The sequence below is a fragment of the Octopus bimaculoides genome, chromosome 25 (genome assembly GCF_046866305.1).
Source record: "Octopus bimaculoides isolate indiv1 chromosome 25, ASM4686630v1, whole genome shotgun sequence".
Classification (NCBI taxonomy): Eukaryota; Metazoa; Mollusca; class Cephalopoda; order Octopoda; family Octopodidae; genus Octopus; species Octopus bimaculoides.
In genome coordinates, this window is record NC_142952.1 from 22,245,729 (window position 1) to 22,270,009 (window position 24,281).

Sequence of the window (24,281 nt, forward strand, 5' to 3'; positions counted from 1 at the left end):
CCTTGGGAGCTATGCTAGCCAAGTGCAATTCTTGATAGGGCCTCCAAAACTGGACAAGTCATAGGATAGACGCCAGCCTAATATGGGCTACTTCTTCCAAGAGGTAAAACTGGATTTGCATAGGGCCAACACACCTCCATAGATAAGGAAAAGTTACAGAAGTATCAATGACATTTCAAAACCAACAAGATCTGGAAGAAGAAACAGCCTAGAGTTGAGATCAGTAGAGAAAAGTCATTGCTGGTCTATACCCCTGATGAAGTAAAGGACTTATGTAAGTAAAATTAAGTATACTGATTTTAATTTCATGGTCTTTGAGATGAATTTCCTACAACACAACAGCAAAGCAACATATAGGTGGAAGAAAGTAAAATATGATGAACTGACCTGCGTTTTTAAAGTACGGATGTCTGGACTATTTTTCATTTCCTTGCTGCCCAACAAATTACTATGCTTCATTGATCTGTCTCCAATTGAAATATCTTCTTGTAAGGTCAACAGCTTGTCTTCAAGAAGTTGAATATCCTTTTCCAAGGCAGAAATACGAGAATCCTGGCAACATAATAATATATAAAGAATTCAAATACTTGTTGAGTATTTAAACATTTATTGTTTTAATGACTTACAGAGAGGAAGAAAGACAATGCCCGTGACTCTTTTAAGCTTTTCATTGTGCCATTGTACAATGAAAAGAGGAAGATTGAAGAACTGGTCTGCATGATTACAACAAAGTGGATTCTGCTAAAGCAGTGGTCCCCAATTGGGGTCCATACATATAAAATTATTTTGGTGGTGGTGGGGGCACACAAGCAAAATAGTAACTTGGGGACCTGTAGTAGTATATTAAGAATCCATGAAAAAGAGTTAATTTAGATGTATTTATTGCAAGAAACAACTAAATTACTTTCTCTAATGTTTTACATAGTTCAACCTATACAAGTTAATGTGTGAAAAACAAAATCGGAAATTTGAAAGAAGTATCTATAAAACTAGTTTTTAAACATCAAATAGCTATGGGAGTCCATAGATAAAAAATGGTTCGGAACCACAGCACTAAGGGCACCAAAGGTCCTCATTTGGGTTAACCCAGGGAACAATGCAAGTCTACTACTCAAGAATAGGAAGTTTCTGAGAGTGTGTGTGAATTCAGGTGTAAAATGGTGCACAAAGTTTGATCTCCATATACTGAAAGGAATGTAGCTATTCATTAACCCTTTAGCATTTAAACCAGCAAAACTAGGTTCAATTATTCTACATGTTTCACATTCAAACTGGTCATATCTAACCTCTCACACCTAACCTACACTAACATTATATAAATAAACAATCACATCATCAAAACCTCAAACCGATAAGATAATGCATGATTGATTCAAAAGAATTTGAATAAAAAGCCATTACATTTGGTAGAGCAACCTGAATGCTAAAGGGTTAAACAGAGGTTGATATAAGGTGACTAAAAATCCCCTGAAGTTGATACCCTAGTATGACTGCAGTCCAATGACTGAAACTACTCAGAAAATTCCTTTTGAAGCCTAAGCATCTCACATATCTTGATTTCCTTTGGAAACAGAACCCACTCAATGGAATCAACAAGTTTTAAACATTTTAACTAAAAGAAGAAAAACATTTTTTAAAAAATCAGGCAAAATGTTATACAATATCCTATTTATTGTAATTTTGTATCCATTATTTCAGATATTCTAATGTGAATCCGAGAAACTGAGAAATACCTCCAGGTTATCTTTCCAGTTGAAACCGGAATAAAGTAAAAGATAACTATGTTGTACTAATCTCTTATTTCCAGATGTAAATGGTACATATATATGCTTATCTCTCACTCTTTCTCAGATTTACTGTCTGTCACACACACACTCTCTCTCTCTCTCGCTCTTTCTCTCTTTTATAGGATTTCAATAAGAGAAAAAAAAAAATTTAACATGTCATATAGCTTAGCTCCAGCCCCACCCCACCACCACCACAGTAATAACAAAACCAACACCAATCAGGCTAATGTTTCTACTTTCACTTTGTACAAAGATGAAGAGAGATTAAACCAAAACATGTGATGTGCAAATACTGGAATAAATTGCTGCTCTGAGGTATAGAGTAACATCAATTTTGAGGCATGACACCACTGATTTCTAATATTGCCACATCACCACACATTTTTGGGGGTGATTGAGGAGGAATATACTCAGACAAAACTAGGACTAATTGTATTTGTGGGGATGAGAGGCAAAGAACTTGTTGGCATTTGAATTCAGAAAGAGCCATAATTAAATAGCTTAGTGATTCTGTCTACTCACCAGATGACAACATTGGAAAACTCTCCAAGCACTTCACTGTACAGTACTCAACCTCTTTACCACACTATACTCCATTAAAGTACTCTTCTACGCTAAAATATTGTCTTACACTACAATATTGCATTAAAATACTCTTCAACACTGTCATACACTATAGTCATTTCAAATTTTGGCACAGGGCCAGCAATTTTGGGAGAGAGACCCTGAAAGGATGAAAGCCAAGTCAACCTCAATGGAAGTTGAACTTAGAATGTAAAGATAGACAAAATACTGCTAACAATTCTGCCAGCTCTGCCTCACTGCCATATACTATATTAAGAGTACTGTCCTACATTGCCCTATACTATGTTATATACTCCATTAGAGTACTGTTCTACAGTACACTATACTGCATTAGAGTGTCTTCTATACTGTTCCACATTAGAGTACTGTTCTTCACAGCCCTATACTATATCAGAGTACAATTCAATATTGTACTATACTGCATTAAAGTACTGTTGTATACTGACCTATACTACATTACAATACTATTCTGTATTGTACTATACTGCAATGAAGCACTCTTCAACACTACAATGTACAGCATTAGAGTACACTACTCTCCTACAGTGCCCTGTACAATATTTGAGTACTGTTCTACAGCACAATAGTAGATCCTATTAGAGGAAGCCTTTATGCTGTCACATGAATCTTTCTGAAGCAACATTACATTGCCTTAAAAGAGGGCACATTTGATATTGTAGGCAGGATTGTCATGGTTGGATTGTCATTGATCATAGATTTACTCAATTAAGCTGACTTGGGGGGGTGGGGTGCTAAACAACAACTGCATTAGATTACATTAAACTTCTGTACTATACCACACCACATGATACCACTACACTGTAACACACCACACTAGACTATATTAAAACACATTAGCCTGTACTATATAACAGCAGACTACACTATAAAAAAAAAATTGGCATTCCGTTACGACGACAAGGATTCCAGTTGATCCGATCAATGGAACAGCCTGTTCCTGAAAATAATGTATAAGTGACTGAGCACTCCATGGACACAAGTACCCTTTGAAATACAAGTATTACTCATTTCTGCCAGCTGAGTGGAATGGAGCAACGTGAAATAAAGTGTCTTGCTCAAGGATACAGCATGCCGCCAGTTTCTGAACTCATGACCTTATGACTGTGAGCTGAATAGCTTAACCACTAAGCAATGTACCTTCACTATACTGTGCCACACCACACTACACATCAGACAGTCAGATAGTAGTGCCAGAAATAGGAGCCTTCTATCATAGCATTGCAGTTCTAAGAGAGGAGTGACTAGCAAAGTGAAGTGTGTAGTGCAGGGTCAGGGAGGAGAGGGACAGAGGGGGTTATGGAAAGAGGTGGAAGATGAGAGATTGGTTTGTAAAATGGAGGAGGAGTATACTACTATCTAGTTTAGAGGAGCAGAGTCACGTGTAGTAGCAGTGGAAGAGACAGGCAGAAGACAAAAACATCAACGAGTCAGCTGTTGTTGTGGTTGTTTAGTTACAGATCTGTTCTGAAGTGCAGATCTATGATTCAAAAACATTCCAACATTGACCATCCTGTCTTTTCCCTTTCAGCACAGAATTAAGGATCACATGATCCAATGTTCTTTTTTCCTTTCAGATGGTAGGGTGTGATTTGAGATAAATCTGGTTGCAATTTCTAGGGTTCATGCACCACATAGAGCAATGATCCTCAATCATTGTTTGCCTATGGACCCTTTCGATTCCTATTTTACTCAGGTGGACCCCCATAACCATTCCATGTTTTAAAAAGTTCTATAATATTTCAATAATTAAATATTAGGAATTCTATAAAAAAAAATTGTTAAAATATTTTGTGGAGTGTAGAAGAATAACCAATTTGTTGAACAAAACTTTTCACAACAAAAACTCATATGGACCCCAGTTGAGAACCATTGATACAGGGGCTCCCCAACCCACTGGCTTGTTTGAGTCAGTGATGGTTTGAGTTAGTGTGGCTGAGTAGATCTTCAGTTACCAATCTTTTAGATATGCAGGAGGGTTGTAGAAGTCCCATTACTGTGAGGTGTGAAGAATTCATGTTGTTTTTGTTTTTGCCTTTAATCTGTGTGAGAGAAAGGGAGGGAGAGAGAGGAGAGAGAAGGGGAGGGAGAGAGAGGAGAGAGAAGGGGAGGGAGGGAGAGGAGAGAGAAGGGGAGGGAGGGAGAGGAGAGAGAGGAGAGAGAAGGGGAGGGAGAGAGAGGAGAGAGAAGGGGAGGGAGAGAGAGGAGAGAGAAGGAGAGGGAGAGAGAGGAGAGAGAAGGGAGGGAGAGAGAAGAGAGAGAGAAGTGTTGTACCTTTGGTTGTTATGCTGTTATGACAGGAATGATGATGATGATAATAGTAGTGCTAATGGTGCTGATGATAATGGTGGTAGTAGTGGTGGTGGAGGTAATGTTGGTGGTGTTACCAATGATAATGGTGGCATTATGATGATGATGGTAGAAGTGGTGCTGATGATGTTACAGATGGCGGTGGTACTAGTGTTGATGATGATGATAGTGATGATATTGACAATGATGATGATTCATTTGAAGAAAAACATAAAAAAATCATTTCATAAACAATATAAAAACCAAAATAAATAAATGAATGAAACAAACAAACTTACTTTGGCTTCGAGCATAGCTTGCATTGTATGTGCATTTGCAGGCAATGACTGCATTTGGAACTGTGCATTCTTGAGTTGATTAGAAAGGATCCCATTTTCCTGAAATGACAGAGAAACTTTCTATAAATTTACTGATCCTGGGTGTTTTTTTCTTTTTAGGCACAAAGTCATAATTTTTTGTAGGAAGAAGAATGGAATGAAACTCTGTTACCATGTTAGTTTATAAAGTTGAGAGAGAGGGAGAGGGAGAGAGGGAGAGAGAGAGAGAGAGAGAGAGAGAAAGAGAGAGAGAGAGAGATATGCCTCTTTGATTTTAGGCTTATTTTGATCAGGACTTAATCTGAAATTGCAGAACAGTTTTGTCAACTTCAGGGGTTGATAAAATTAAGTACCAGTTGAGAATTGGGATTGGTTTAATCAAACAACACCTCACCTGAAATTTGTGATATGTACCTATTTTAGAAATGATTATTTTTCAAGCAGGGGACAAGGAAACCAAAGAGCCAAATGTAGATTTAATAAAAAAAAAAACAGAAAAAAAAAGCAAGATTATTTGACTGACAAGAGAAGGTTTTGCACGATAGATTTCCGGAAACAGTAATAGTGTGACATGGTTATGGTTGCAGAAAGGAAGGCTGAAAGGGAGACACTAAGTTTGTTAGTAGCAGGACAAGATCAAGTATTAAGGACTAACTGGATGTAAGTTTAGATAGACAAAAATCAGGTAGATTTCCAATGTAGGTTATGTAAATCAAAGGAAGAATGCGTTACTCATATAACCAGTGAATGTATGCTGGCACAGAAAGAACACAAGAAAAAACAAGACGACCTAGGGAGAATAATCCACTGGGAGTTATATAGAAAGCTAGAATTTGAGCATACTGATAAGAGGTATGAACATGAACCTAGCAAAGTGTTAGTAAGATGTTGTAGGATTTTAACATTCAGACTGACAGAGTAATAGAAGCTACAAGGACTTGGTAGTAATAGATTAAGAGAATAGAAAGTACCAGGTAATTGGCTTTGCAGCCCCAAATGATGAGAAAGTCAATATGGGAAGTATAGAGAAAATAAAGTACCAGAACCTAGTCATTGAGTTACAGAGGCTATGGAAAATGCAGGTAAAATGTATTCCTGTAGAGATTGGTGCATTAGGAACTATCCCTAAAGATTTGAACAGATTGATAAAGGAAATAGGTATAAAACCTAGTTTAGTGCAGCTCCAGAAAACAGTATTATTAAGGACAGCTCAGGAAAGGTCTTAGCATCTAAAGTTATTTGTTGTAGCCTGATGTTAGGAATTTTTTCCCAATGTCTAATCTGTTGTGTCTAAATGAAAAAATAATAATGATGTTTTCTTTATTAATTATTAAAGGTTCACAAAAACATTGGAGTTGGTACAGGACAATACAGTATGAGATTACATAAAAGACATGTAAAAAATAAAATTATAACAATGAATAATTCTTCAAATAAGGGAGACCTCCTAGGGTTGCTTGTGGAGACCTCACAAAAACCATGGTCACCCTGACCACTAGGGCAAGTGCCCTAATCACACTGTCTTTCTCAAACTTACAAGTGAATAATAATAATAATAATAATAATAATAATAATAATAATAATAATAATAATAATAATAATAATAATAATAATCCTTTCTACTGAAGGCACAAAACCTTGAAATTTTGGGGGAGGGGACTAGTCGATCACAATGACCCCAGTGTTTCACTGGTACTTAATTTATCAATCCTGAGAGAGTGAAAGGCAAAGTCGACTTTGGTGGAATTTGCTAGCGATTATGCCAGCTCACCGCTTTTATAATAATAATAATAATAATAATAACAATAATAATAATAATAATAATAATAATAATTATTATTATTATTTCTTTATTGCTCACAGGGGGCTAAACATGGAGGGGACAAACAAGGACAGACAAAGGGATTAAGTCAATTACATCGACTCCAGTGCATAACTGGTATTTATTTAATCAACCCCCGAAAGGATGAAAGGCAAAGTCGACCTCGGTGGAATTTGAACTCAGAACACAATGGCAGACAAAATACCACTAAGCATTTTGCCCAGCGTGCTAACAATTTCGCCAGCTCGCCGCTCTAATAATGATAATAATAATTATCCCTATTGTCATCGGAGAATCTGAAAACCTTAGAAATGCTCTACAATCTAGATATATTACAAAAGTTGGCATTACTTGGAACTACACACATATTGCATAAAGTACTGTCTGTCTGAGGTCCTTGTCGTGACTTAACAAACAGTACAAACCCCCGGTAGACACAATATCTTCAATCAACAACCTCAGGGTATTGTATACTGCACGACATCTATAATAATAATAAGAGCACTCAGAGAGCGTACACCTCTGCCAAGGCAACACCAATGTCCTCTCAACGATTAGCCAGAAATGATTTTTAAAATGAGAATATCTGAAATAAATTTGACTTCTCTCAAAAATGAGAATACTAAAAATGAACATGACTGCTCTCAAAAACTAAGTAAAAAAAAACTCCAAATAGTCCAGAATCCTTGTCCAGTACTGGATTGATCCCAAAATATAATCAGTTTGTGCCAGTCAAAAGGCCAAACATCCCTCAAAGTTTCATCTGAATCCATCCACTGGTTCTTGAGATATCTTGTTCACGAACATACAAACAGTGTGAGAACTGGGCATTTACATGAGTAATGATGCATCCTTCCATATGCATGTTGCTAAATTAGCTACAAACTGCATGCTATTCTTTTCAGCCCACTTGTATATTTCATCCAGCTCATATTGCAGGTGCATGCATAGTGTCTTCAGGGTTCTGTATTACCTGTGAAACTTTTGTATCATCTGCATCTTATTTGATTGTGGCTCTCTGTGTGGCTGAGGGCATGTCTGAGAGGGCAATTATGAACAGTAGTGATCCCAAAACAGTGCCTTGCAGAACACCGCTCACTATTTGCATGTCATTGGAGGTGGCCTCATTGGCTACTACCACCTGACTTCTATCCTTCAGAAAGTCATGAAGCCATTTTCCCAATTTTCCAACTATGCCGAGATCACAGTTTGTGACATATCATTCCATGATCAACTTTATCAAAGGCTTTGCAAAGGTCAAGATATATCACTTTCACATTTGAGTGGTTGAGTAGCTGTTTCAGCACATGCAGTCATATATATATATATGTATATATATATATACATTTCTACATATATATATATATATATATCAAAATAAGCAACAAGGATATCCAGAGGTAATGCAGAATGATCGTTTCAAGCAACTCCGTTTAATTGAACAATGCATTACCTCTGGATATCCTTGTGGCCTATTTTGATTTTAATCACCTTATTTTGAAACTGTATGGAAAATACCGTACTAAATTCTGGTGCCTCAACTTAAGTACCATATTCATCTGAATCTATCTATCTATATATATATATATAAACAAAACAAAAAATGGAACAAGAACGTAACAAGCAACAACAAGACATACGGACAGTTAGATGATACAAAAAAGGGCAGGAAAAACAAAGACGGGTCATTTGGAGCCTTCAATCTTCAGTCGAGTACCTGATCACCCTAGCAGTTTCGGCTGGTTACTCTCGAGACTGCTCTAATCTGGCCAGCCCCTGGAAAATCTAAGATACGAAAACAAGGAGGGAAAAACAGAGAAATGGTACACAATTACATACATACATACATATATATATATATATATATATATACGTATACATATACATATATATACGTGGATATATATATATATGTACATATGTATGTATGTATATGTGTGTGTGTGTGTGTGTATATATTTTTGTATATATGTATGTATGTATATGTGTGTGTGTATATATATATATATATACTACACTCTCTGAGTGGTTGGCATTAGAAAGGGCATCCAGCTGTAGAAACTCTGCCAAATCAGACTGGAGCCTGGTGTTGCCATCCGGTTTCACCAGTCCTCAGTCAAATCGTCCAACCCATGCTAGCATGGAAAGCGGACGTTAAACGATGATGATGATGATGATGATATATATATGCACACACACACACACACGGTGTGTGTGCGTGTTTACTGTGTCTTTGCCTTGACATCACGTCATAGTTGTAAAATGAATGTTATCAACAAGCAAGGTGTCTTATTTGTTTCCAGTGTTCTGTGATAACATGTCTGGGCCGGTGACAGGAAGGTCATCCAGGCAGAAATAAATCTACCTCAACAAGTTCTCTGTGACCCAGTGTCTGCCAGAGCACCTCACACACAACCCATCAATCACCCTAATGTACCAACAGCAATGCCTTCTACCAGCATCATAGTTTGGATAGATCCAGTCAGACCAATTTTACCACCATCACCTACTTCCATAAAATTAAAAACTGGTAGCATTTGTACTTGAAACCTTCAAATATGAAACTAAATAGCCAAAGCTATTTGGGGTTAGGGTTCCTGTTATTGCAAACATATTCTTGTTAAATTAGAACAAAACCTTACAGTTAGAGGGGCAATGAATCCATGTATATGACTGATAAAGACAAATGTAGGTGTTGTAAGTCACTAACACCTGTCACTAATATACTAGTATCTTTTTTCTTTTATCATTTACTTGTTTCAATCATTAGACTGTGGCCTTGCTGGGGCACCAAATTGAAGAGTTTTTGATAAAATGCATTAACCTCAGTACCTTTATTGTTTTTAAAGCCTGGTATTTATTCTATCCGTCTCTTTTGCCAAACTACTAAGTTACAGGGGACAAAAACACCAATTGTCAACCTGTGGTGAGGGACAAACACAGACACACACACACATGTATATCATGAGCTTCTTTCAGTCTCCGTCTACCATATCCATTCACAAGGCTTTGACTGGCCCGATGTTATGGTGAAAAACACTTACTCAAGGTACCATGCAGTGGGATGGAACTCAGAACCATGTGGTTAGGAAGCAAACTTCTTACCATGCAGCCACGCCTATATATTAACTTTGATTTCAGAAAGATAAATATAAGTATTGTAAGTCACTAACTCCAGTCACTAATACACTAATAATGTTGGTTGTTTGAAAAAAGAAAGAGAAATCTATAAGAGATTTCTTTGTTGGTCACTCAGTTTGATCTTTTGTATGAAGATATGTGTAGATTGTACTGAGTTGTCATAGCTGCACAGCACAGCTGATTTGACATAGCATGGATACTATAGAGCTGATGGGGAACTAGCTGGCAACTAGCCAACAACTGCGAATGCATGCAGAATTGCTTTTCTTTCAGTCATAGAAGAAAAAAAAAAGTCTATGATGTATTAGGATGGAATTTACACATTTAACATTTCATTGTGTGTGTGCAAGTAATATATAATGCATGCGTACAGACATACATGTACACATATGTGTCTGCATGTAAGTGGGTGTATGTGTGTAATCACATGCTTTTTACAATTCTTTCCCTGGTTTAATTTATAGAATTGTGGTCAAGCTAAGGATCTGCTTTCTAGTATATAGATGATTACATCAACTCTCAGCACTAATTTTATTGCTTGTGGGAGGGTAAAAGACAAAGTTGTGTGTGTGTGTGTGTGTGTGTGTGTGTGTGTGTGTGTGTGTGTGTGTGTGTAGTTTATTTAAGTGTATTTTCTCTTTCATGATGCCCATCAGCTGTTTGAACTGAGAACATAACAATATGGAGTGGCATGGGATTGACAGCATAAATGACACCGGGCAATGATTGCTTAAAGTTTGCACACTCCATGGACTGTGTCACCAACACTTACTTCCAAAATAAAGCCCAGCATGAAATGTCTTGGAGACATCCCTGTTCCAGACATTGGTACCAATTACAAGATGCTGTCATTTGGGGACTGTGCTCATGACTCTATCTTTTCCAAGTGCTGACTGCAATATGGATCACTCTTTGGTTTACTGCAAGATAAGACTGCAGCCAAAGAATATGCACAAAATGAAACAGCTCAGCAAGCAGTGCATTGTCACCACGACACAACAGCTAAACAATGAGGTAGAGTTCACCAGATTACTGGAGGAATGCCCTCATTGTACACTCATGAGATAGAGATGCATTGCTGAGGTGAGATTCTCTCAGGAACACCACCAGCAGTACTGCACTGAAAGCTTTTCTCAAGAAATGGAGCATGAAACAAGACATTTGAAGCAAATTCAGGTAGCTCACTGCTGTTATCAAGGTAGAGCATCCCTACAACTTAGACATAAATGCTACCTCACCCGGACAATCTTGGAAGTATTAAAAACAGCAAGATGCAAGGCCCAGAAAACAACTACAGGTTGTGCATATGACTCTTGGCTACAGCTTTGCAAAGAAGGCCATCAAGTGAACCATGAGTAAGACAACACCACCAAAACCCATAACAGACAAGGTATAGGCAAGCAGGTCTTTCATTCACATGTACAACAATATTGCAGCAAGACTTTCCAAGTACAAACCCATGGTGTCACAAGACTAGCAGATACCTCTATCGTACATTATATTATTTCATATATTATATTATGTACACTTTTTAAATGAGCTAAAAGGAATATGAAATAATGTTCATCATTTATTGTGAACAGCTTCTAACAAATCACAAAGGAATAGTAAGCATTGTTCGTTTATGTGTAGGAAGAAGGAATTGAAAAGGGAAGTAATGAGGGTAGGATGTGTGTGTTTGTGAAAGAGAGGTGGGAGTTAGGGGTAGAGAGAGATGAAGAATGAAAATGTGAAAGAAAGAGAAAGAGGGAGAGTCAGAGAAAAAGTGAGAAAGGTGAGTGAGAGAGAGAGAGAGAAAGAGTGAGAGTGAGTGAGTGAGAGTACAATGTATAGAGGGACAATCAATGGCTTTATTATCCTCAATCCTCATTCAGACAGATAGGCAGACAGGCAGATATTTCTTAATGATCATTAAGAAGCTTAAGCAATTTCCTCCACTGAAAAATCTCAGCTTAGAGGAAATGTCTTTTTGGTTCTGATGACTTCCTAATTCACTTCTTACTTCAGTTAAAGAAAAAGAAATTGGGGGAAAGGCAAGAGGAGGCAAAAAAAGAGACCAAAAAATGGAATTTAAAACAAAAACAAAGGAAAAGAATTGCCACAATGAAATTCAAAATGGCATTTGATATTGCAAACTTTTTTCTGTTTCTTTTCTTTTTTACAAAAGATAATTTGCCATATTGTGAATTTTAAAGAGACTTTCTTTTGGAATTATGTCTCAATTCAATAGGAGTTGTTCTTCATTTGTGATGTTGGATAGCAAAAGACACAAGACAGAATAGAAAAAAGAAATGAGAAATTATAAAAAGAAATATTTTGTTCAGTGAAGAACAGACATAGACCCACCAATGGATACAGAACTACATGTGTGTGTGCATGTATACACACACACTTCCACACGTGTATATGCATAAACATACATATATCCACAGAGATGAATGCAAACAAGGGTCTGCATAGATTTGTGCATTCATGTGAACAGAAATGTATTTTTATATGTTTATGCATATTTAGTTTGAGATGTGAAATCACATAAATACACACATTTGTAGTCATGTGTGAATGTGTATATGTATATGTATATGTATACATGTCTATGTATATATATATATATATATATATATATATATATATATATATATATATATATATATATAAAAACAAATAGTAAATGAGTATATGCATATATACGTACAGGTATGTGCATACCGACATCCACCTGTATGTATAGGTGCATATCTGGGTACAGGACAATGCAAACAAAACGTAGACGAGAAAACACACAAGCCACATAAAGAACATTCTACTTCATCAGCTACCCCCGTTTTAACACCGGCGTTTCGAAGAGCTGGGCAGGACGCATCGTTAAAACGGCTCTTCCCATGGACCACAAATTAAATTTGTATACACAAATTAAATCTTGCCATGGAGGAATGTAGTGGCGGACACAAAACAAGACAGGAAAACAAACAGAAAAGGCTTTACGGCCAGACGAGAAAAATTGTGTGTATGAACGCTGTGAGGCACGAACTTGAAAGGGACGAAGTAGTTACGCGTGTTTGCTCGGCGATAGCCAAGGAAGAAAAGGATTATTGATATATATATATATATATATATATATATATATGTATGTATGTATCATTGCTATTATGCAAAAGTGTCGTAAGTTCAAAACGTTGCTTTTTCAGAAAACGAAGAAATAGTTTCACCATTCTTTAGCAAAACTGTTGTAGTACACTTTGACAATTTTTGATATCTTGGAATCTGAAGCAGTTGGAGATACGATAGTTTGACCACAAAAGAACCGGCTATTCAAAGCAAAAATAAATATTGAAAAAAAAATGCATTTGGCCAAATTTAGATATACAACAGTTTAACATAATAGCAACAATATGTGTGTGTGTGTATATATATATATATATATATATACATACAAGAAATATAAATATTAATATTATTTGAAATAATATTACTACCCAGCAAGAATAAAGCACCATAAAAAGAAGAATTTATAAATATACAAAATTGATATACACGAAGTATGATCATTGCTAGAAATAGCAGCCGGTAAGCTATCAGCACTATGTAGAACTTCACTGAATGTTTACAGGCAGAGATGTTTGCAAGCAGTGAATATAGGAAAATTCCATCTTACTTCCATACAGACTGTTAGAGGAATGAAGGATAATTCATTATTGCAGTTTTAAACTTTTTGGATCATGTGCATGAGCACGAATCCAATTGGTTATCTTCCGTTGAGTCTACCATTGACAACAAAATTTTCAAAATATATACTACATCTTTGCCTGTTTACTTGGCTTTAAATCTCAGTTAAAATCACAACGAAGATCAATGAAAAAATATGCAAGAAATATAAATATTATTAACAATAATATTACAATCCAGCAAGAATAAAGCACCATAAAAGGTAGAATTATAAATATACAAAGTTGATGTACAGAAAGTACAGTCATTGCTAGAAACAGCAGCTGGTAAGCTCTAACTCCTCATGTTTATTTGTGAGATGTGACAGCAAAGAAGAGCACACATTCACTCTCTGCGTGTGATTAGACTTGGAAAGTTTGTGAGGAACCCATGACCCAATTTGCTGACTTTTCTGATGGCATGCAGGTGTCGATTAATGGCTGAATGACAAAATCCAAGCTTCTGTGCTAATTCCTGATGGGATTTTGTTCCACCAGGGTTTGCAGGACATCCCTGTTGAGCTCTACAGATCTTCTAGGACAAGGCTCATTTTCTAGGCTCGGAATTTCTGGAACCATCATTGATACTGGCCTACACTTATTATCTGATCCCCATATACTGCATTAATATTCCTCTTGTTTTCTGTTGCATTGTTGCCTTTATTGAACGCAAAGCAAAATATGCTGAATATGCTCCTTTGTCACTTCCATTACAGCTTTGTAAAAATAACTGCTAAAATCTAACTGCACTCTTCAAAACTTGCACTAAGAATAAGGACAAGGTAAAATTACTACCTGCTTTTATAGCAAGTTGACGCAGGTAGTTTATCCCATCCCCCTCCAACTGCATTATTTATGGGATGATCCACTATATATATATATATATATATATATCCTTTTATTCTTTTACTTGTTTCAGTCATTTGACTGTGGCTATGCCAGAGACACAAACATACATATATATATATACACAACAGGCTTCTTTCAGTTTCTATCTACCAAATCAACTCATAAGGCTTTGATCGGCCCAAGGCTATAGTAGAAGACACTTGCTCAAGGTGCCATGTAGTTGGTAAGCAAGCTACTTACCACACAGCCACTCCTACGCCTATATACATATATACTAGCTGACATACCCTGTAATTCCCAGGAAAGCGGGGCTTATCCTTTGGTTCCATTCTCATAATTGTTTTACGAATCCGATAACAACAATACAAAGTATGTAGCCCTTAAACCGGTTTTTGTGCATTTACAGAGAATACCGAACTGTCTTACACAGGATCTTGTTTTTAGGACTTCCTAATAAGTTACGAATACTCAAATTGTGAAGTCAGTTATGAAATAACATGAAATTAGTTACCTGATAGTAAGAATTCAAATAAAGTAGCCCCCAAAAGGGCTTTAATGCACTCCCCCAGTATATAGAACTTAGGAGAAAATACTAATAAGGTATGTATACTAAAATCGTGAAGCATGGTGGGTAATAACAATTCATAACTTTGAAAAGGGCTTTTGTGCATTCCCAGCGAATATTACCCTAGTGTTGGTATATTCATGAATAAGTCACTAACGGAAATAAGTTGATCTGTTATTTAGGAAAATACTATTTACTTGTTTAAGAACTGTACTGGATAAACTGCGAAAATAACTCTAACAGTTCAAATACTAAGAAATGAGCATACTCAATTTCATTTTTACCAAATAGTTTAAGAAAATGAATGTGTTATTTCCCCTTGGCTATATATAAGGATCCCTTTCAACAATCTGAGTATGCCATGAGGTTTCCAGACATGAGTTCTACTCATGTATCATTTCATCAAAATTGATAAAACGATGAGGAGTTAGCTAACAACTCCACAAACACACCCACAGACAGAATTTCCCACATATGTAGTGGATATTTCTTCAAAACCAGAAAATATGTGTGACAAACAAGAAAATATGTGCAAGTTCTCAATGCATGGCACCTTGGACAAATATCTGTTACTCAGGCCAACCAATGATTGTGGAATTCATAGACAAAATCTGTATGAAAGCCTTTCATATATCACACAGACAGCCATGTACAGATCTGGATATTAAACTGGTGCTTCTGTTTAAACAAAAAAATAAAATGATATTGTGAAAACTATGTTGTAAACTAATATTACTTTCCTTCCAGATTGTACTTGGCTTCAAAATAAAATGGTGAACCTAGAGAGATTAAAAGAATACAAGTGGCCTGGGGAATAGAAAAGGAAGGTAGCAGGGTATGCAGTTTGTGCTAGTATGAGTAGCAAGGTCGTTGTTGACAACTTAAAGCTCCCACAGTGCACAGCCCAGAGGTGAGGAAGGAATTAGGACAGTAACTGATATTGTGGCTGCGAGGAAAACTCATAATTGCAGTAAACAAATTTCAGTGAGAGATACTGATTTCATGCAGTAAGTCAAGCAGTTCATTGAGGAAGAACACTCTATTGGGATACAGGAGATTGTCAGGCAACTGGGCTGTGATGAAAAGACCATTAGGACTTGTGTAATGAAGACCTTCATTACAAGTCTTACAAGATGCAGATAGGACAGTTGCTCACACAGAAGTCCAAGGAGAACTGCATGAAGCAGGCCAAGAAGCTGTTGAACAAGTTGAAACATCTCCTGGAATCGAACTTGATGTGGTTTTTCCAAGATGAAAGAAAACTTTTTGCCAGAATAATGCACAGAACAAGCAGAATAACAAGTGGTTAGCAGTTAGCCCACATGATGTTCTCAGGGTTGTGAAAACCAGGTTTCCTGTCCACATCATGGCTTTTCACATGCTCAGTAGTGAGAGACATGTCATGCCCTATCACATCTTTAATGTAGGCCTGAAGGTGAACCAGGGGTTTTGGAGGCTGTAGTGAAGCCCTAGATTGAAGAAGTATTAGAGGGAAGATCTTATGTGTTCCAGTAAGATTCTGCACCTATGCATATAGCCAGGAAGACTCAAAAAAGTGACTCTCAAACAACTTTTACAACCATGCCAACCTGGACATGTGGCCTCCCAATTCTCAAGACTGCAATCCTCCAGACTATTTTTTTGAGGTGCAGTCAAGAGAGTCACCAATAAAATTGTCTGCAACACCAAGAACGAGCTGGAGCAGTGCATCTACCAGACATTCCAAGATTAATTGGATACAACTGTGAAATGTACCTGTTCCCAATTTTGTGGTAACCTTGAAGAGATTGTTAAAATGGGGGAAGGGGAGTGATATTGAATTATCATATAGGATACAGGTCCAGTAACTTGACGTATCTATGCCTTTTTCCTGAACTCTGCTGGCTGCGCCAATTCAATGTTCACACCCTGTACATATCTCTGCATATATGTGTGTGTATGTGTATTTGTGCATTTGTGTGAATGCTTACATTCTATACTTATGGAAACAAAGATGTCATTCAGTGGCACCAAGTTAAGCTATAGCCCTGAATTTTGAAGACAAGTGGATTAAAATACCTTACTTGCAAAACAGGTACAGTTTAGCAGCAGAAAGGGTACCTGACTGCGAAACAATCTGTTTATAAAAAATATTTGTTCAACCCCTGTTAGCAACAGAAATGAATATAGAAACATGCATATTTTTTCTGGCTACAGACATTGGGCTGTGGCCACGCTGGGGCAGAGCCTACATGAATTTTTAATCAATTATTTCTCTTCAGTGTTTAGAATGGTACAAATTTATTTACTGAATTAGGTGACATCCATTGAAAATTAACTCCTTTTAATGTATTTGGATACATCTGTCGTCATTTATCATGAGGATCTAGTTTCAAGAAAACACAGTGATAAATTAATCATTTCCATGCCCTTTACAAATGGAACAACTGATATGACATGTCTGTTATCAAACGCTCATTGAAATATTTTCAGATGCTGAATGCCATCCCCACTTCCCATGTTTCCTCCCATATCCCTTTCCCAGTTTTCAGATTTGGTACTGTCAATGTAGGCACATTGAAAGGTAGGTCTAGCAAGATTATTGAGATGCTTGAAGCATGTTACATTCAAGAAGGTGGAGGGAAGCTTCAGCCAGGTTATTCACAGGCAAGACATAAGTATTAAATCCTCTAGGAAGGTAACAGTGACGGGGTAGGTGGTGTGGGCATACTTTTTGCAGAGAAATGGGTTGATAAGGTCATAAAGGTAGTCAGAGTAGTAAAGCAATAATTATGTCTGCCGATGACACCCCCACCCCAGGTGGGTCTGTCAAACACACAAAAGGACCACTTTTATGATATCCTTCTGCAGGCTACCTCAAAAGACAAATGACAATAACTTTATCTTCATGGCTGGTGATTTCAATGGACATGTTGGACAGCAGCCAGGTATATTCCATGGTGTACATGGGGTCCATGGAATTGGTTCCCCAAACAAGAGGGAACAAGGCTGCTGGAATTCTGTGATGTGAATAACCTAATGATCTACAACACCAACTTCAGGAAGCCTGCCAGTCACCTGATAACCTATCAATCAGGCGACCATGCTAGCCAGATTGATTACATTTTCACCAGACAGCAAGATACATGGTTGCTCATAAATGCAAAGACCTTCCCTGGTGAAGAATGTATACCCCAGCATAGACTAGTCATTAGTGACTTTAGACTTCAGGCCAGAAGGATGCCAAGAAGCAGACCAATCTGGAAAAGAAGAATTTGGAAGCTTAAGATTCATATGGTCAGAGATTTAGGGGCATCCTAATTGAGAAATTTAATGAGGAGGAACTACAGACTTGTAAAAAAAAAGGGGCAACTGGAAATTCCTGTGGGACAGCTTGCTGAGTGCCACAAGCCAAATACGCAACTGGTGCAAAATACCACCCAGACCTAGGGTGAGATGGTGGTGGAACGATGCTGTAGACAAGACCATCAGAACAAAGAAACAGGCCTTGAAGAACTGGAAGAGTGGTGTTAACAGAGAACTATAAAAGATAGTTAGGAGGGAGGCTAGAAAACAGGTATACTCAGCCAGGGAAGAAGCAGAAAGGAGGAAGTTAGCTAATATTCTGCGTCATGAGGACCAGAAGTTTGAAGTGTTCCGGATTGCAAGACAGTGTATCAGAGAGAATCATGATGTGGTAGGAGAGAAATGTGCTCACATGGATGATAGCTCACTTACAGTTAGTGATTTTGCAAGGAAGGAGTCTTGGAAGTGTTGATATTAAAGGCAGCTAAATGTAGAGAATGCATGGCAGGGGAGCCAGCCTAATGTGGACCCAACAGGGGATGTTTATTCAAATTGACAGTAGCTTAGTAGATAAAGCAATTAAGGATACGAAGACAGGGAAAACTGCTGGCCCATCGGGAATCACTGCTGAGATGCTTAAAATCTCTGGCAGAACGGGATATGACATGGCCACCCATATAGTTAATCAGGTTGTCATACTCAATGATTGGTGTAGCAACATAATAGTCAACTGTTACAATGGCAAAGCTGATGCACTAGACAGACATAATTACAGAAGTATCAAATTCCTGAACCACATGATGGAAGTTGCAGAAAGGATCATAACTGAATTAATTAGGAAGATGCAGTTTGAATTTGTGTCAGGGAGAAGCACCACCGATGCTATATTCCTGGTGAGGCAACTACAGGAGAAATATTTGGCTAAGGATAAACCTTGGTTTCTGGCTTTTCTTGACATGGAGAAACCTGTGCCCATGCTGCGTAAAAGCACCCAGTATACTTTGTAAAGTCATTGGCATTAGGAAGGGCATCCAGCTGTAGAAATCATGCCAAAACAGACATGGAGCCTGAACATCTTGTCAGCATGGAAAATGGATGTTAAATGATGATGATGATGATAAATTCTTTGCAATGCTTCGAACGCTCTAGGCAATCTACTTCGCAGTGGAGGAGGGTGTTCTGAAGTTGTAGTAGCCAGAATAAGGAAAGTGTAGTAAAAGTCATGAGTGCTGTTACTTTCTGCTGACAACAAGGGAGTCTCTCTCTTTGCGTGATGTGAGTATACAAATTATGATATTGGATGTATAATGTCAGTATGCATGTATGTTGAGACATAGAGGAAACTCAAATATAAGAGAAATCAAATGTAGTGTGCAAGACAGAAGGATATGTAATGCATATGGATGATGGTAGATTGGGAAAAAAATGCCAGGTGATACATGTGTAAGGACAGACTTGAAGAAGAAGACTGAGGAAGACCGGGGCAAATGCAGAGGAAACTGATCTAATAATGCTGAACCTCACAAAAGAATGCAATATATGGTGCAACCCTGTGTTGAGGAAAGATGTGTCCAACCCATGCAAGCATGGAAAATCGGATATAAAAGTGATGTGTTCGATATATCATCATCAGCATCATCACCATCGTTCTACATCTGTTATCTACGCTGGCATGGATCAAATGGGTGTTCATGGACCAAGGGAGTTTTTAAGAGGACTTTCTGTCCACTAAATTTTGCTCACAAGGCAATGGCCAACATGAAGCTAGAGCAGAAGAACCCAACATGAAGCTAGAGCAGAAGAACCCAACATGAAGCTAGAGCAGAAGAACCCAACATGAAGCTAGAGCAGAAGAACCCAACATGAAGCTAGAGCAGAAGAACCCAACATGAAGCTAGAGCAGAAGAACCCAACATGAAGCTAGAGCAGAAGAACCCAACATGAAGCTAGAGCAGAAGAACCCAACATGAAGCTAGAGCAGAAGAACCCAACATGAAGCTAGAGCAGAAGAACCCAACATGAAGCTAGAGCAGAAGAACCCAACATGAAGCTAGAGCAGAAGAACCCAACATGAAGCTAGAGCAGAAGAACCCAACATGAAGCTAGAGCAGAAGAACCCAACATGAAGCTAGAGCAGAAGAACCCAACATGAAGCTAGAGCAGAAGAACCCAACATGTTGCAAGGCGGGACTGAACCTGAATCCATGCAATTGCAAAGTGAACTTCTTAATCAGACAACCATGCCTCCACCTTATTTTCATCAGATATTACAAATTCATTCCTAACAACATATCATGAATAGATAACACTATTATATCCTGATGGTCACAAAGGAATACACTTATTTGCATAACTGTATAACAATACATCCCCCTCTCTCTCTTTCTCTTTTCCTATCACACACACACACACACACACACACACACACACTCTCTCTCTCACTCTCACTCTCTTTCTCTCTCTCTCTCTCTCTCTGTATAGATTATTATATAATTTCTCATCTTCTTACATCATTGCAGATCATTATTAAAATATTCCTATTGTCACACCACATCCATCTCATGCACTCATTTGTTGACATTTATGTTTATTTCTTTAGTTAGTTATTATCCATCATTGCCTAGGGGTACTTTACTCCACTTGGTGCTCACGGAAGAAGCAATTCATTGTTTAGCAATATCCAATTGTGAAAAATTACTTCATACATATTTCACATACATGCATATACAAATATATGTGTGTGTGTGTATACATACATATGTATCGTTATATACATACATACGTATTGTTATATACATACAGATCATTAAATACGTACATACATATATATATATATATATATATATATATATATATATATATGCATATACATATATATATGCATATACAAATATGTATGCATACACATATATATATATATGCAATATATATATGTGCATATACATACATATATATGCATGTATATATGCATATACATACATATATATGCATGCATATATATATGCATATATATGTGCATATATATATATGCATATATATATATGCATATATATATATGCATATATATATGTGTGTGTGTATGTGTGTATATATATATATATACACACACACACAAGAAATTTTTGTCTCTTTTTATAGAAACAAAACGGGTTTATAGGAATGCAAAAAAAGAAGTGTTCAAATGTAATTGAGACAGAGATAAAAAACATTGATCATAGAACAAACATCAAATTCGGGTCAATGGTTTTATATATAACACCCTACCTCTAAACATTTGATCATATATAAATATTACCATGGTTCTTCAATTAAAAAATTTACATATACAAAAAATACAAAAGGTAAAAATATATATGCAATTAAAATACAAATATATAGAACAGCCTATCAAAAAGGTAAATATAACCAACTAAAAATTCATAAAAATTCCAAAATGTGTCATGCTACTAAATAACTAAATAAACTAAGATAAAATAAAATGTCAATTGACTAAAAAAGATTTTTTTAAAAGTTTTTTTTTACTCCCATCACACAAGAGTGTGTCCCAAAAGTTCAATTCTTGAAACCATGGTAGGTTAGAGTCCAGGAGCAACAAGAGTTCCACAAATCAATTCAAACACATCTATGGCCATTTTGGGAGTTCATTGCCGTGGTTCAATTATGTTTAAAGTGCTACTGGGCAATGTCCCCCTCATCAGGATGAACAGGGCACGCACAAAAAAACCAAAAATTTCATACAACACCGCATGGCTAATTTAAAGATAAACCCATCACAGGACCAGTCCAAAATTTTCTACCCCACCCCAAAGAAAAAGTATTATTTCATTGCTAAACATGCAGGTGGATGCTGTTAATAGAAATTTTAAATCCCCGGTTTCGAAATCCTGTAAAACTATATATTATTTACTACATCTACTTTTACTTCTATACACTTTCAGAAAAGTAGAAGAAAACTTATGATTGCAAAAAGGGATCACCTCAGTAAATTTATTTAAAGTTTTAGTCCCAAAAGACTTAAGGATGGCAAGGGATTCCCTTACACATAACTTACACTTATTAATATTAACTCTGAAATAAGGGGCCCTTGATATAACAGACAATTTAAGAGAATAACTTTTATTATTCCTCTTTAAACTATGTGTATAAGAGGCAAGCGTAGTAGAGTTACAATATTTTTTGTTCAAAAACAAATTCATGTAGGCTCTATACCTAGCCTTAAAATTTACAGTACTGCCTATATAAAACTTATCCAAATTACTCTCTTCTTTAACAATGCATTTATATATGGCATTTGTAGTGAGACAGAACCCATCAAGAGGACATAATCCAGGGTTTCTACAATTACAGGATTTGCATGAGCCATCCCTAACATTATTACTAATACTAACATTATTTATCTGGCTTCCCGCACTCTTTCCTTCACATATCTCATCACTGGGGGTTGAAAAGACTGGTGGGAGCAAAATGGTTTGTAGCACTAACCTTAGGCATATTAGAGCTTACCTGCCCAATACCAGGGTTTCCAGCAGAAGAATAATTCCTGTGCATTTGCCAATTTAACTTGCTTCTATTAATAGATGCAATAATGGAGGCCAAATTTGGCATTATTGAGTAAGAAAATTTGATGGAAGTCTTATTGCAGATGCTGTAGTATTTATGATTCTTTGGGAAATTCTTCAGAATCCTAAAAAAATTGCTTGGGCAAGTTTCTTACTGTAAGAGAAAAAGGAGGGGGGGGGGGGGGGGCTGAACCATATCACTTCCTGTATTCTAGAATGTGAGCTCTTGGTTTTACCCATCTCCCTCACTACCACTATCTATTCCTAACCTCTTTATATACGTGTCTAATTGATGGCTTATATTGGTTGCAATCAGATAATGCATTGCATTTCTCCCAACTATCCGTGACATGGTAAGGTGGTAGACCAGCCATTTTGTCTTTAAGTCTCATGTTAGGTATATATGAAATTTTAGTTTTCAAGCAGCTTAGAGCGTTGTTGTATACCGACGCATGTTGATCAAAAATCTCTTCGTTTGCGGACAAGTTAGAGATTCTGATCGAGATAGCAGTAATGATGTTATCAGTAGTGGATTTCAGATGATTGGAGGAGACATTGATATATGAGATGGATTTGTTTGGTTTATGAAATGGGTAGTATAAACCCGTATCCCAATTCAAGGTAACACTGCAGTTAACATAAAAAATAATGCTAAGATTAACGAAATCCTTTAAGAAAACCTCTCAGGGATTTCCTCAATCTATTCAATGCAGTTTTTAGACTGGCCACGTACAGCTAGAAGTGCATCATCCCTATATAACCCACCCAGTGAGGAGGGGAATACTATCTTTAATCTGCGAAAGGAGATATAGGCCTACTAAAATTGGTCACCTATGCTGAATCAGATGACAACCATAGTAATATTGAAGAATTGGTGGCATAAGCCCTCTGCCAATCACACTCGTTGTAGGAGATGAGGGTCTCCCTTGCCGCTAAAATAACATCAATTACTCAACTAGGGATATTCGCAAATTTGCAAGCGAAAATCAGGGCCTTATTTAGCAATATAGGGGATATGGAATTGTAATAATTTGAGATATCAAACTGTATAAAAATCTAAATTAGGCTTATCAATAAGGGAGTCAAACTATAGGATAACATCCGCAGTAAGTTCCATAGTGGAAGCTATAAACCCTATCCCTCATGATGGGAATAATCTGATCAATAATTATTTACTGATTCTGCCCAAATCAGACTTGGTTGAGCAGATTAATCTAAATCAAAGGATTTGATAAAAAATCATTAGATTGCCCTTCAAGAGGACAATTGGGAGTTTTTGGGGCATAAGGTTGGGTTCAATCAGGCAGGCCCCAAACCAGAGATGATTTCTAAATGAGTG

The 24,281-nt window shown here is 37.0% G+C and overlaps 1 protein-coding gene across 4 annotated transcripts in view; it reads right to left on the minus strand.

Moving 5' to 3' along the window:
• Positions 1-24,281, minus strand: part of LOC106880220 (ELKS/Rab6-interacting/CAST family member 1) — a 296,919-nt gene that overhangs the window by 75,127 nt on the left and 197,511 nt on the right. For all 4 annotated transcript variants that reach the window (XM_052976221.2, XM_052976222.2, XM_052976223.2 and 1 more), the window contains exons 3-4: positions 4,979-5,077; positions 388-552 (exon numbers count right to left, since the gene is read on the minus strand). In XM_052976221.2, coding sequence (XP_052832181.1) covers positions 388-552; positions 4,979-5,077 — 264 coding nt within the window. The remainder of the gene's footprint in view (positions 1-387; positions 553-4,978; positions 5,078-24,281) is intronic.